Source organism: Trematomus bernacchii, unplaced genomic scaffold (genome assembly GCF_902827165.1).
Source record: "Trematomus bernacchii unplaced genomic scaffold, fTreBer1.1, whole genome shotgun sequence".
Classification (NCBI taxonomy): domain Eukaryota; kingdom Metazoa; phylum Chordata; class Actinopteri; order Perciformes; family Nototheniidae; genus Trematomus; species Trematomus bernacchii.
The window spans coordinates 6,158,945-6,174,109 of record NW_022987656.1 but is presented as its reverse complement, the minus strand read 5'-3'; the positions used below and the strand labels follow the sequence as shown (position 1 = coordinate 6,174,109).

At 40.6% G+C, this 15,165-nt stretch overlaps 1 protein-coding gene across 2 annotated transcripts in view; it reads left to right on the top strand.

Annotated features, from left to right (window-relative positions):
- Nucleotides 1-15,165, top strand: part of syt14a (synaptotagmin XIVa) — a 51,515-nt gene that overhangs the window by 17,360 nt on the left and 18,990 nt on the right. For both annotated transcript variants that reach the window (XM_034135284.1, XM_034135283.1), the window contains exon 3: nucleotides 10,185-10,409. In XM_034135284.1, the coding sequence (XP_033991175.1) occupies nucleotides 10,185-10,409 (225 nt within the window). The remainder of the gene's footprint in view (nucleotides 1-10,184; nucleotides 10,410-15,165) is intronic.

Below are 15,165 nucleotides of genomic sequence, written 5' to 3'. Positions count from 1 at the left end.
AAGTACAAATACTATGGTCTTAAAGTACTCCACTACAACAAAAGTCCTGAGTTCAGAATTGTACAAAAGGATTAGCATCAGAATGTACCTCAAAACGTAAAGTAAAAGTACTCATTCTGCACAATCCACCATTTCAGAACAATATATAATACTGAAGTATAATCTAAGAAATGTACCTAAAGTATCAAAAGGGAAATGATTGGTTATGCAGAAATTGCAGAATCGATCTGTTCACAGTATTGTATAATTATGGTTATTATGTTATCCTGTTTTTAGTGAAGTAATATATCCGTCTGTCCTTTCAGTGCAATCATTTGTTTTTTATTTTTGAAGGATGCAACATCTTTCACTCGTCACGCTTAATGCTTTAAAACAAAACAGACTTTGCAAATGATATTAGCTTTTGGGGATCTTTTGCATTTAAAATGTGTCAGCACACCTCTGTCTGCAGCTCTCAAAGCTCTGCTGCCCCCTGCTGCACTACATGTGAAGCTACAACTGGAGTAAAAGCAAGGATGTAGACGTGACTGTTTTGCTGACACACATGCAATTAATATTGTTGACTCCCCTCAATATTATATGGATTGTACATCACATGATTTCTTCATTGTGTTCCTTTAATTTGTTTTTAATTTCCCCCCCAATGTCTCTATGTGTAAGTGTGCCAAACATTAGAAAGTAGCCGTAAAAAATCTAGGCCACCTCTTTACGTAACTATAGCTATACAACTCACAAACATTTATTATTCACAAATAATCTGACAGAATCATTTTCCAAAATTCATTACAGAATTATTGTATGACATAAAAGTCTATAAATATATTTCCGTTATATAACAAGGCACTTTGTTGCATAATGTGTGATGGGTTAATTATAGACAGAGCACCATGGCAACCTAAGTGTTTCAAACAGCCTTTATTGGTGTGCAAATATCTCAAGATTCAGAATTCAAAGGCACCTGGGTGGGGAGGGTTACTTTACATTTGACATGTATTCCGTTACAATGACTAGTTTCCTGTAATAAAGTGATGTAACCTGATTACTTTCTGATACTTTTTGATTTCCTCAATATCAAATGCCATGCCAATAAATAAAAGAAAAAAATATATCAGTAAAATGTTTTTAACTTAAGTGTATTTTGTAAGACAACTGAACAATGTGACCGAAGAAAAGAAGATATTTAGTATCAAAAATGATTTCAGTGATAGGAAAAGCTGCCTTTCACTCAGCATATTCAGGCAGTAGCCTGTACACCAACAATGAAACACATGAGCACATACAGTTTAAAAAAGCTGACAGAAAATGCTGCGTTTTAGTTTAACACACAGTTAAGCTCACACACACTATTTTATGAACATAAAGGTTCACCTGCTGAATTAAAACAGAACAAATGAAGCAAAGGAAGTGAAAACCATAAAGCAGATTCAGGCAGTAGGCGTATAGATTCACACTTAAAGTATTAGCCTACAGAACAGTACAGATTACAGAGAAGAGAGAACATCGGATCCTTTACAACAGGGGTCTCCAACCTTTCTTCATCTGAGAGCTACTTTCAAAAAATGAAAGTGGCCAAGAGCTACTTGCATCACATCGCTTACATGTATTCACATAGCCCTCATCAGTTGAATTAAGCTATACTTTTGTACACGTGTGAAATTGCAATACCTAAAGCTTATCAAAAATCTTAACTTCACATCAAGGTCCAAGAAAACGAACATTTCTCACATATTATTATGGCCCACATAATAAGTGCATCACTTAACATTCACATAAGTGTCCTTAATCACCACCTTACAAGCATTTCCCTCTTTTGTTAGTGAGATGAATGGCACTGCATGCAGTCCACCATACAGGTGTCTGCTGTAGTGTACCCACTTAGGTTCACTCTAATTAATATAGTCATTTAAATGTTCTTCAGTCGGTATTGTTCTGTATTTAGATTTCATTCATGTCAGAAAAAGCTGCTTCACAAAGGTATGTAGAACAGAACCAAATAAAGCAGACATGTTCAGTGCTGCTTGGTGAATGTTCTATAGTTTTCGGTGTCTACAAGGCTCCAGAAATGTTGTGAGTTTTGCTGAGACTTAAGCTGAACATGATTTTGGAGATGTATAACCTCCATCTCCGTCTCCACAGGATAGACACTGAACAGTTCAGCCATCTTCTTCTTTTTCTTCTTCGTCTTGACATTAAATTATAAACCATAATAAATCAATTGTATAGGTCTAGCCTCCCTATATCTGTGTGTGAAATTGTTCCATCCTCAAAAACAAAAAACGAATGCTTCTGCAGTCTAGCTGCAGCTTCTAGCAACGGTCTTCTGTTAAAAAAAGGACACTGAATGTCCTGAATGTGGCATCACACACATGACTTGAGTCTGAACACAGCAGACAACAGGAGTATTTACAACAGCATTATAAAAACTAAAATAGTGCATGTGGGTGCACACTTATATTCTCTGTCTTACTGTTACATAAATCCTATGAATGTATGAGATTAAGTTAGCTTCATCATATCTCAATCAGTGATTAAGTGAATAATAACGTTTCTATCGGGTCACTGTCAGCCTGTCACTCATTATTTTCAGGGAGGGGCGGGGTTTGGAGGAACGGAGGAGACGGTGATCGCGGAAGCTTTCCTCCTGCTTTCACAAACTTTACGTATTTATCAACTGAAAATAGCAAGAGGACATTCATACTCTGCAATCCAAGACTTGATTAAATCCACCAAAAACCTGACATGACGATAACGAGTGTTTTTCAAAAAACACAAACCCCTCCCTGTGTGTCTCTGAGCCACAGCGACAGGGCCTGATTCAGAGCGGGTCATTCTGCTGTTGGTTCTGGACTGGTGCTGGTGCTGGTGGAGAAAGCAGGCTGCTCCGTGTGTGGTGTCGCTGTGCTGCTGTCACGTCTGTTCCTAGATATCTGCGTCACCGACCATTTGATATTCGTGTGACAGAAACAATTCTAAAATAAAAAAACGTTATTGTCCAGCCGCGGCCGAAAAATCAAGAAGCAAACCTTACTACGCTATAATTGATAATCGAGCGGCGAGCTACTGAAAAGCTGCCCGCGAGCCACTGGTAGCTCACGATCGACTTGTTGGAGAGCCCTGCTTTACAACAAACACTATATGCTCTTTTTTAATTTTTACTAACACGATATCTGCAATATTTACAAATGTAACAGTAATCTGATTACCTATTTTGTAATGTAACTGTAGGGAATTAGTTACTTTTTTTCCTGATTTTGTAATCCTGATTGTAACATGACATGCACAATAGATAATAGATGCTCCTCCAACAATGCAACTTGCAATATACTTAAGGAAAGAAAAGACATCCAATCATAAAAAAAGTACAATCGACACAAAAGTGCAATAAAAATATAGGAATAAATAAACAATGTACATGTAAAAAATAGAAAAAGGTCAAACTGAATGTAAAAAAAAACGACTGCTTATTGTTATAATATATAAATATTTGGACATATATGTGCTATAAACTGTGGCTCAAATGTGCAATTGAGCTGTGTGCTCCCAGGCCATCATAATACAAGTTCAAAGTCACTTGAATCACCTTCTTCCCCATTCTGATGCTCTGTTTGAACTTCACCAGGTCCTCTTCACCATGTCTACATGTCTAAATGCTTTGAGTTGCTGCCACGTGATTGGCTGACTAAATATTTGCTTTAACAAGCAGTTGAACAGGTGTACCTAATAAAGTGGCCAGAGAGTGTATAACGTTACAGCAAAGGGACAGAAAGGGGCAAATACAATAAGTAGGCTAACATATATATATATATATATATATCCAGATTACCCAGATGAATTCATCATTGCATGAAGTGATGAGTCCTTTCACAAGGAAAAAAACAAACATCAGGCATTTTTAAGAATGGATGACTTTGTGTATGACATATACGTAACCATAAAACAAAAGATAAGACATCTTGTGTTTAGTGCATTAAAAAAGTGGAAGGATAAAAAGAATGAATTTGAGTGAGAAATAGAGTGCAGAATACAGCCTGTCAGGGTGAGTGTGCAGATGTCTCTTAAGCTGCAGCACCTTTACAAAGCTGTGAATGATGTAATCAGCAACAGCTGCCAAACCAACACTGCACTGAATGGATCCAGGCATTTCACACAATTATAATGCAAAGCAAGTGAATGTCATTTTTACTATGAAAAACCATCAATATTAAAGAAATATGTATTATTATTCAAATATTTGTATTGGTTTTCCACATATAACAAACAGCAGCGCTCAACACTCAAAAGTACAGCACACACAGAAAGTATACAAAATATCAATTGACATCCAGAAGAGATACAAAATAGGTATATAAAAAATAAACATAAATGATTAAATAAAAAACGACATGGTTAAATAACCAAGAGTAAAAATGAAAACGTAAATAAATAAAAACAAAGGGAGGGGGGGGGGTTAGCTACGTTGTTTTAATGTCAGATAATTCGTTCTCAAAGCAGGACAGAAACGGTTGCCAGACCTTATAGTACTTTGCGATAGAGCCCCGGGTGGTGTGCTTTAGCTGCTCAAGTTTATGATGGGACATTACTTCCTCTACCCAGCGCTTGTGAGACGGCGGTGCAGCCTTCTTCCAACTAAAGAGTATCAGACGTCTAGCAAGTAGGGTAGAGAATGCCACAGCCTCAGCCTGATCAGTTGTTATTCGTGTCTCCTGTGGGACCACGCCAAATAATGCAGTCAATGGGTTAGCATCCACAGCCGTGTTACACATGTACGAAAAGGTTTTAAATACCAGTCCAAAAAGGGGCCAGTTTTGGACAGAGCCAAAACATGTGACTTAGGCTGGCCGGGTCCCGACTGCACCTGATGCAGGTTGGGTCTAAACCTGGGTCAAATTTGGCCAGTTTAATTGCAGATAGATGTAACCTATGCAAAACCTTAAATTGTAGCAGCCCATGTCTAATGCACATTGAGGATGAGTGGACAAATGTAATTGCTGCCTGCCAAATAGTATCTGATATTATTCCCAGCTCTTCCTCCCATTGCCTCATTAAGTGATTAAGCGACGGGGCGGGGACCCTCTGAATATTGTCATATAATACAGACACCAGACCCCTGTCACAGGGATCCATATTTAAACAGTCATCAATCCAGGTACTCTGTGGGGCTGCTAGAGAGAAGTGGGTCCTGACATAACTACGTATCTGCAGATATCTGAAGAAACATGACTGTGGGATATTGAAATCCTTCTTTAACTGTTCAAAAGAAATAAAGTGTCAATTTTTAAAAGATCTTTAACACACCTAATTCCTCTCCCATACCATAACCGAAAAGATGGATCAGTGAGAGATGGAGAAACATTTACATTTACCAGAATTGGGGAAGCAATAAGTGCCTGTTTGTGTTTGAAATGAATTCTAAACTGAGTCCATATCTTTAGAGAGCCTTGGATGACTGGGTTATTCGTCCAGTAGTTTGTACTCAAGGGTAGCGGAGCGCAAATTAAAGAGCAAAGTGACACTGGATTACTTGAATGCTGCTCCATTATAGGGCTGAATGATTCATCGATTTTAAATCGAAATCGCGATTTTAAATGATGCGATTATCAAATCGCAAAGCCTGTGATTTTTTTTTAAACTTTTTTTTTTTCTTCTTGTGTGTCAGTCATCCACACCAATCAGAAGTGCTGTGCTCCACATGTACCAGTCATTGTTAACCAATCAGAAGTGGCCCATGATAGTAGGTGATAGACAGATTGATCCAATCACCTGCCAAGTATTTTTGAAATACTTTTCCAAATGGCTTCCAATGGAGCTTTCCTAGATGGTTTGGTGAAACAAAGCATCTGAGTCAGGTTAGTAATGCTCCATCACATGTTTTATATCTATTACAGGGTGAATCTGAAACTGAAGCTTGACTTTAAAGCAACCCAACGGAAGCTTCATGTAAGTTTAGTTCTTTCACTCGTAGCTCGGGCTGCGGGGGTGCTAGAGACGGGAGCACGTTGATACAACCTTCCTAGCCGGAGATATGGCCGCATTTTACAATAAACTTCCGTTGGGTCGCTTAAAAACAAATATCGCAAATCGAATCGCAATCGCAATATCTGTCAGAAAAATCGCAATTAGATTATTTCCCCAAATCGTGCAGCCCTACTCCATTACAGACCAAACTGGGGATTCGTCCGTCACATCAACCCAAAACATCAGCTTGTGGGTGTTGGCAGCCCAATAATAATACAAATAATTGGGTAAGGACAAACCACCCTCCCCCTTTGGCCTTTCCAAATACTCTTTCCTAATTCGAGGTACAGCTTTATTCCAAATAAAAGTGGAAGTGCACTTATTTAATTCCCTAAAGAAGGATTTAGGGATGAAGATTGGGATTGCCTGAAACCGAAATAAGAACCTGGGCATGATCGTCATTTTAACAGAATTAACCCTGCCAGCTAGTGACAGGGGGAGAGTCGACCATCTCTCCATGTCCAGTTTAGCCTTACCAAGCACTGTTTTCAAATGATTGTCCATCAGATCTTTGTATTTGTAAGTGACACAGACACCTAGGTATGTAAAGCTGTCCTTACACACAGAGAAAGGGAAGTTCTGAAATGACATTTGACATGCTTTATCATTTATGGGGAAGAGAACACTTTTACTCAGGTTCAATTTATAGCCCGACACCCGGCCAAACTCGGCGATAAGTTCCAAGGCAATAGGTATAGTGGCATGGGGATCCGAAAGAGAAAGAAGAAGATCATCCGCATAGAGCGACAATTTATTCAATTCTCCCCCCCTTTGCACTCCAATTAGACTGGCGGTCTCTCTTAACAGTATTGCCAGGGGCTCTATAGCAATATCGAATATCTGGGGGCTCAGTGGACAACCCTGTCGTGTCCCACGAAAAAGTGGGAAAGAATGAGATATTATCTTATTAGTTCGAATTGAAGCTTTAGGCGCTGTATAAAGGATCTTGATCAACCAACAAAAAGTAGGGCCGAAGCCGAACTTCTCGAGCGCAGTGAACAGGTAATTGTATTCCATCCTATCAAACGCCTTCTGTGCATCCAAGGATATAATAAGTTCAGGTTCGACATTGTTGGGCTGGTAGATAACATTGAATACACGGCGGAGGTTGCTTGATAGCTGTCTACCCACAATGAAACCAGTCTGATCTGGATGTATCAATTTAGGCATCATTTTCTCAAGCCTCCCTGCTAGGACCTTGGTTAGAATGTTATAGTCGCAACAATCGGGCGATATGATTCACACGACAACGGATCTTTATTCTTTTTGAGTAATAATGAGATAGAGGCCTGCGTCATAGTTGGGGGAAGAGCCTTCCTAACCAGGACCTCCTCGAATACCTTTACTAATAGCGGCAGTAGTTTAGGGGCAAATTTCTTAAAATATTCACAGGGCCTTGTGCTTTTCCGGGCTTCATTTTTTAAATTGCGTTATCAATCTCTGTTAAAGTTATATTTCTCTCCAGTCCAGATTTGTCTGATTCATCCAAGGAGGGCATTTCAATTTGACTAAAGAAGTCATCTACTAATTCTTTGTTACTTGCCTCCGAGGTGTACAAATTCTCATAGAAAGACTGAAACTGGGCATTCATGTTTTTTTGGTCTGTAACAATATTACCTTCCTCATCTTTTATTGCAGATATAAAAGCTGCTGCTGCTGACTGTTTAAGTTGATGGCACAAAAGCTTGCTGGCACGCTCCCCATGTTCGTTGAAATGAAAGTGTGATTTTAAGTGAAGATCTACAGCGTCCCCATTGGACAGAGAATCAAATTCTGTCTGAAGCGAAATTCTCTCCTTGTAAAGATTCTCCGAAGGCGATACTGAATGTAATCGGTCAATCACTTTACTCCTATCAATCAATTCTGTAGCTCCTTGGATTTCCTTTTAGTTTCACCAAGAAATATTTATATAATATAGTTAAGAAAAAAATATAAACACAAGTGTTGTTGATGTATATCTTAAATATGGAGACAATTTTATGTAGTGTATGCAGTCTTTTTTAACCATCCATGGAATCCATGAAAAGTTTCAGTCTGGCTTCAAACCCATGCACAGCACTGAAACAGCCCTTTTAAGAGTTTTTAATGATCTGCTCCTAGCCGCCGACTCAGGTAGCCCAGCTGTCCTGGTGCTGTTAGACCTGACAGCTGCCTTTGACACTGTGGACCATAGCATCCTGCTGTCACGGCTTGAACAGTCCACTGGCATCACAGGCTCTGCCCTTGCATGGTTCAGGTCCTACCTGACAGACCGTAGCTTCTCAGTGCAGCTAGGTGCCTTCTCCTCTGCCAAAGCCCCTCTTACCTGTGGGGTTCCCCAAGGCTCGATTCTGGGCCCCATCCTTTTTCTACTGTACATACTGCCCCTAGGTTCAATTCTCACAAAACATAACATTCCCTTCCACTGCTACGCCGACGATGTACAGATCTATCTGCCTCTCAAAGCAAATGTCAAACACTCACTACAGCAGTTGATGGACTGCTTAGCAGAGATAAAATCCTGGCTGAGCAAAGACTTTCTCAACCTCAACGAGAGCAAGACTGAGGTCATCTTTTTTGGACCGCAACCTCCAGCCTCTCCGGTTGATATTCTGGGCTCTATCAAAAAGAACATCCTCCCCTCGGTCATGAACCTTGGAGTGACCTTCACTAGCACTTTTAAATTCGACAAGCAGGTCAGCACCGTAGTAAAATCCTGCTTTTTTTAATAAGACTATTGGCCAAAACCAAGTCGTATTTATCTTTTAATGACTTAGAAAGGGTTATTAACGCCTTTGTAACCTCAAGACTGGACTATTGTAACGCTCTGTATGTGGGTATGGACCAGGCCTCAATTAAACGCCTACAGCTAGTCCAAAACGCTGCTGCACGTTTGCTGACTAGCCACAAAAAGCGTGACCACATCACCCCTATTCTGGCCTCACTACACTGGCTTCCAGTTCGGTTCAGAATTGATTTTAAAACCCTTTTATTTGTTTTTAAAGCACTAAATGGGCTGGCTCCGGCCTATATAGCTGAACTGCTCCAGCGCTACACCCCAGCCAGAGCTTTAAGGTCTGCTGACCAGCTGCTGCTGGTAGTGCCCAAGACCAGGCTTAAAACCAGAGGGCACTGAGCCTTCGCAGCAGCTGGCCCTAGGCTCTGGAACACTCTGCCCCTCCATGTGAGGTCGGCCCAGACCCTAGGGGTTTTTAAATCTAAACTAAAAACACACTTCTTCTCTCTGGCTTTCTAGTTAGAGCGGAGCACGACTCCTGACTTTTCCGTGTGTTTTATTTTTATTTTGTTTTTAAGATATATCTGTTGTAATTTATTGTCGTTTATTGTGATTTGTAGTAATGTGTTTTTATTACATGTACAGCACTTTGGCTCGACCAAAAATCGCTTTTAAATGTGCTATATAAATAAAACCTGATTTGATTTGATTTGATTTATATACTGTATATGAATTGAGTTACAAACAACAAAACTATAAAAAGTTAATGAAATGAAATATAACAAAAAGGTCAAATCAAAGACAAATAGACAAAAGTCTGTCTACAATGTATTCATATCAATACTCAGCATTTTCTTTATTTCAATGTTCACTTTTCAATTCAACATTCTGTTTTTATTTAATCTTACTCTATTTTACATGCAAATAGTTGACTTATTTCAGCATATCATCTACTACACCATTGTGTCACTTTCACCATTATCTTGTACTATTTTATTTCTGTTTCTTCTTGCACTATTTCTATTTCATTTATACATATTTGTATGTTGCACTGTTTGAGGAGCCTGGGACTTCAGATTGAGATGACAATAATATGATTATTATTAAGTTATTATAAAGTTTTGTTTTTGAGTGCGAGAGCGAGTGTTGAAAGCAAGTGTGAGCACGAGTCAACAGAAAATATCCCTCCTTTGCTCTATTTGTATTTAGCAGAAAATATACAGGTATTTAAAAACACTAAACAGCATTTAATACAGAGCCCTTTCATGTGGATTCTACGCTGTTGATTCTAGAGAACTCTATTCTGACACTGGAAAAGTCCTTTTTCTGTCCATGGTTTACAAAGCAGTTGATCAGGGTCCCGGGGAAGTACAGGCTGGAGGCCAGCAGAGGCTGCCAGTGGTCTTCTCTGGTGTCCCACAGTAACAGGGACGTCTGCCTTTACCCTAAACAGACAAGGCCTACACTGATGCCAACCTGCAGGGCTCGTCATCAGACAGCGAGGATGAAGTGATGGGTCAGTACCAGGAGGCCGTCAGCCGCTCCCAGGGCCTGCGGGGAGGAGCTAAGGCCGCTAACACCAAACACAGCGGAGGGTTCACCTGGGAGAGCCGGCACAAGTACAGCGCGCTCACGGCGGACTATGACGGGTACAGCAGCGAAGCCTCAGCTGATGACGGTACGTTCTCAAAATAATTCTGACCTGATTGAGTTGAACTTTTCTCGGCCTATGTACTGGGGCTCGGTCCCTATCAAGGTGGCCACAGATTTGAATGCGGCCCGTTAACTTTTATGGGTATGAGAGCAATTTTTCCAGCGCAATTGTTTTTTTCCAAACTTTGTAATTGTCTGGGTGGCCGCTCTCACGCATCTCAAAGATTTCAGTCTTTTCTTTGTTTTGTTTCTTCTATTTTCTTTTCTTCTTAAGACTCTATCTTGTTACATTTTTCTTATTTTTGCATACAAATAAATAATTGTTACCAGATGTTCTATAGGTTTTTGTGCATGTAAACGGTCTGCAAAGGTTAAAATCCCAAAGTCCCTCCAGAGTGAGTTTCTCTCCCACACACTCTGAGTGTGGGCGGTTGACCAATCACAGCAGGGATGGCCAAACTTACCAATCAGAGCAGACTGGGCTCTGGTTTCAGACAGAGGGTGAAAAGAGGTGCTGCAGCACAGGCAGTATGAGAAGAATAAAGACCTCTGAACATTAAAGCAGGGAGACATGTACCAGTAGAGGCACAGAATACTAATATGAACCTGAACATGAGCAGAATAGGGCCCCTTTGAAAACATGACTTATTCACAATCTGAGACAATAACTGCCTCAATCAGCTGATTGTCAAAAGGGAAGTGGTATCGAAACTGCATGTGTCGAGAACAATTAATTAACATATCTCCGCAATTTTGAATGAATGAATTCCCACAATTTTAGTTACATTTTTCAAAAATCTAATTGATATAAACTCATTATGGCTCCAATGACGCATATCATTCCTTTTATCACATGTTATGTTATTTAGCTGACCCTTTCATCCAAAGTGACATGCATACAACTCACAACCATAGGCAGGCCTACTGTAAAAATGTTGATATCTTGTTCAAGGACATGTTGAAATGTTGACTGCAGAGGGATCAAAGAACTGACCCTCTGATTGGTGGACGCTGATTTAACCACTGCACCACAGTTGCCTCTATCTCCCTCTTTCAAATCTATCTCTCTAATAGAGACTAAACTTGCTCAAAAATAATATTTTCTAAGAGATAACATGTTGCTAGTATTCAAGAGTTTTAGGGTTATTGCTATCCATACTCCAAATAACCTTTCTTTTTATTTTATTCTCACAAAAACATCTGCAAAGGATACCCCATCAATGAACTCATTTAATAGTTGAATTCATTAACTTTCCCCTGATTGCTGCAGTAAGCTTGATCCAGACACACAGACACTCCTTCACCTCTAAAATAACAAACACGAATGCACCACACACACACACAGGGTACACACTAACGCACACTGACAGTTAATCCGGAGAGGTGATCAAAGCGAAGCTTCTGTTCAGCACAGTCTCCGTGGGAGGGTTGTGAAACAGTCAACTGTCTGCATAATCTGCACAGCCCCAGCCTCACGCTTCTCTTTCTTCAGTTTTTTATTTATTTATTTGATGCATCTCTGCCTCCATCTGCCTGGCTCCACATCAGAAGGCATTTATCATGGAGGACGGAAGGCAGGTTCTTCTTTCATTTCAACGCAGACCAAGTCTCAGGAGAACACCGGCACTGACCTATTTGGATCAGTCTTTTATTTGACTTACACTTTCAATTTGCACCCTGAACGTGAATCCATTATTTGAGGTGTGTAACACACTTGACCTGATATATTATACTGCTGTCAACATTGGATTCCTCCAAGTGGAATGGAACAACAAACAAAGAGAGGCTAAATAATAAAGGATACATTCATTTTCAAATGTTTGTGATTAAGTATTTTAAGGACAAGCTGAACATTTTGTATTGATTGCTGAAAGCTTAATACCACTGTCAATTCCACTCATGTCTGTACGAAGCGACAACCTCCAGCTTGTTATCCTAGCTTAGCATAACAGCTAGCCTGGCTCTGTTCCATTTACACTTGCACAAATTCACTTTTTTCAGTTCTGATCCGATACTGCTACCTGAATTTAAAAATATCACAATACCAATACAGTATATCCATACCACAGCTCTTTTGGCATAGAACTAATCAGTGAGCGACAACCCTGCCAAACACACACAAAACAGGGAAAACGTCCGGCAAAAGCACCAAAAAAGGTTCCGAAATCATGAAGGAGGCGTGTGGTACAGTGGGTTGTGCGTTAGTGTTCGGATCAGGGGGTCACAGGTTCAAAACCCACTGCAGTCAGCATGTCGTTGTGTCCCTGGGCAAGACACTTCACCCCAAATTGCTCCTGTGGGGATTGTCCACAGTACTGAATGTATGTAAGTCGCTTTGGATAAAAGCGTCTAACAAATGACATGTAATGAAGGCAGATAGCCTACAACTCGCATGATTCAAGGTTCAAGTTAAAGGCTTTTATTGTCATATGTGCATAGCTACAGTGTAGTTATGACAATGAAATCCTTAGGTCACAGGCTCCTCCAACAGTGCAACACAATAAAACAGATAGTGCAAGTAAATAAAATAAAATACAATATAATAGTCCAAGTAATTGGAATATTGATATGATCGATATCCATAGGATAATTGTATCGCTACGTTATTGATATCGTTATTGATATCGATAGGATTATTAGGGTCTGAGACCAGAGGTCGGTGAAGACCCTATTGTAATCGCTCGCAAGGCGAGCGACGACCCTGCAGAACAAACACAAAACAGGGAAAACGACCAGCAAAAGTACCGAAAAAGGTTCCGAAATCATGACAGTAGGTAGCCCGCACGAGCCTATGACTCGCATGATTGATATCCATACGCTCAATTTAAAGGGGACCTATCATGCAAAATGCACTTTTGTACGTCTTTTATACATGAATATGTGTCCCCGGTGTTCCAGGGAACTCACCAAGTGTCAGAAAACACAACCCTCTCTATTTTCCTCCATACCCAAATCTCTAAAAAAGGGGCTGCAACGGATCTGATAAAAACTGATCCAGATTTGAACACTGTCAGGACGGTGGCGCTACGGCTATTGGGCCAACTCTCCACCTATCAGGGGAATGTGAGGTTGGGCCATGGCCGGCCATTGCCGCTCGAAAGCGCTGGAGACGCTGTAGTACATATGCCAGGCCTGTAAGTGGCACTGTAGTCTGCCACAAAAGCAGCGAAGAAGACTTCCCGTGCATGGTTGCCATGGTTCCCCTTCTGTTTATTCTCCGCTGTGGCTTTTTTTCTCCCTCCCCGAGGCAAGCGTTTGCTCCTGCTGCTTTAATTCAATGCAATCCCTCCCCGTCGAGGCAAGCACTGTAATTCTCTCCGGTTAGTCCACCAGCAGATGACAAACACCCACCTCTCCGCCTCTTCCAAGGAACGAGGGGACCGTGCGGCAGAGTTTCAGTTTCAGTTTCTTTCGCCGGTCAAGATGTCCGTTAAAGTTTAAATCTTCCGGACAAAATTAGAAAAGTGCCGGTCAAAGGTCTTCTTTGTTATTTATTGAGCTTTAAAACAAATGAATAACGACTCTATATAATAATATAATAAAACACGGGGGGCGTGGTCAGCTGCAGCTCACAGAATCAGCCCCCTGCAAAAACAGGGCTGGAGAACAGCAAATAGAGCGAAATGAGGCATGGCTAAAATGCATGATCTGTTTGGTATTTTGAAAACAGAAACGTATAAATATACCTTATATAGGTATGGCCCTACAATATATCATTTAAATATAGCATGATAGGTGTCCTTTAACAACCAGGGAAAACAACGAGCAAAAGCACAGAAACACACATCACAACATGGAGGACACACGTGCACTAATTCATTATTAGGGCCCGAGCACGAGAGTGCTGGGACCCCAACGGTGTCCTAGCACGAAGTGCGAGGAACCTATTGTTTTCCTGCAGATTATTATTATTCTTCTGCTACGAAATCGTGTTTTCAGGGCCTTCCTCCTGATTCCGGATTTTTTAAATATTTTGCACGGACATCAGGACTCTTGAAAATGCGCGGATCGTCGAAGACCCGCTCATCGCTGCTCGCATTACATATTAAAGGTCCCATGTCATGGCCATTTCTACTGATCATAATTCCATTATTGAGGTCTACTAAAATAGATTTATACTGTGCAATTTTCCAAACTCACATTGGTTTCTCATACAACATCTCTGTATAGTATGTGTATTCACTCTCTGTCCTAAACGGCTTGTTGGAGCTCCTGCCCCCCCCCCTCCCTGTGAGCCCAGTGTGCTCCGATTGGTCAGCTCGGCCACTCTGTTCTGATTAGTTAACCACCAGAGAGGCTCCGCCCATGTCTAACACAGTGATTTTTTTCGGCTCTGAGGCTGAGCGGAACATCAGTTTTACAATGGCGTCGGTACAGCCGTATATGTTATATGCTAACTAACCGAACTGTACTGTACCTACAACTGTTGTTATTTAGGTGCACTTGTGGAAACTGCGCCATGATGCCTACCGAAGTGGAAAATGTCTGTTGCAAAGAAATTAGAAAGGTAGCCTAGCTGACAGTTACAACATTATGTAGCCAGCTGAGCTAGCTGAAAACACCAACAGTAGCACACAACATTATATGCCAAGATATACACCATACATACCCCACACCCTGCAGAACCTCCATAACATGTACAGATTCGATTATAGACCTTTGAGGCGTAGAACGGAAGAAGAGTAAGTTATTTTTACCTGTAAAAAACTACTACTGTGTTTGATGAAAAATCAAATCATGGTTTGCTATGAATGATATGTTATAGGATCAAATAATTCAGG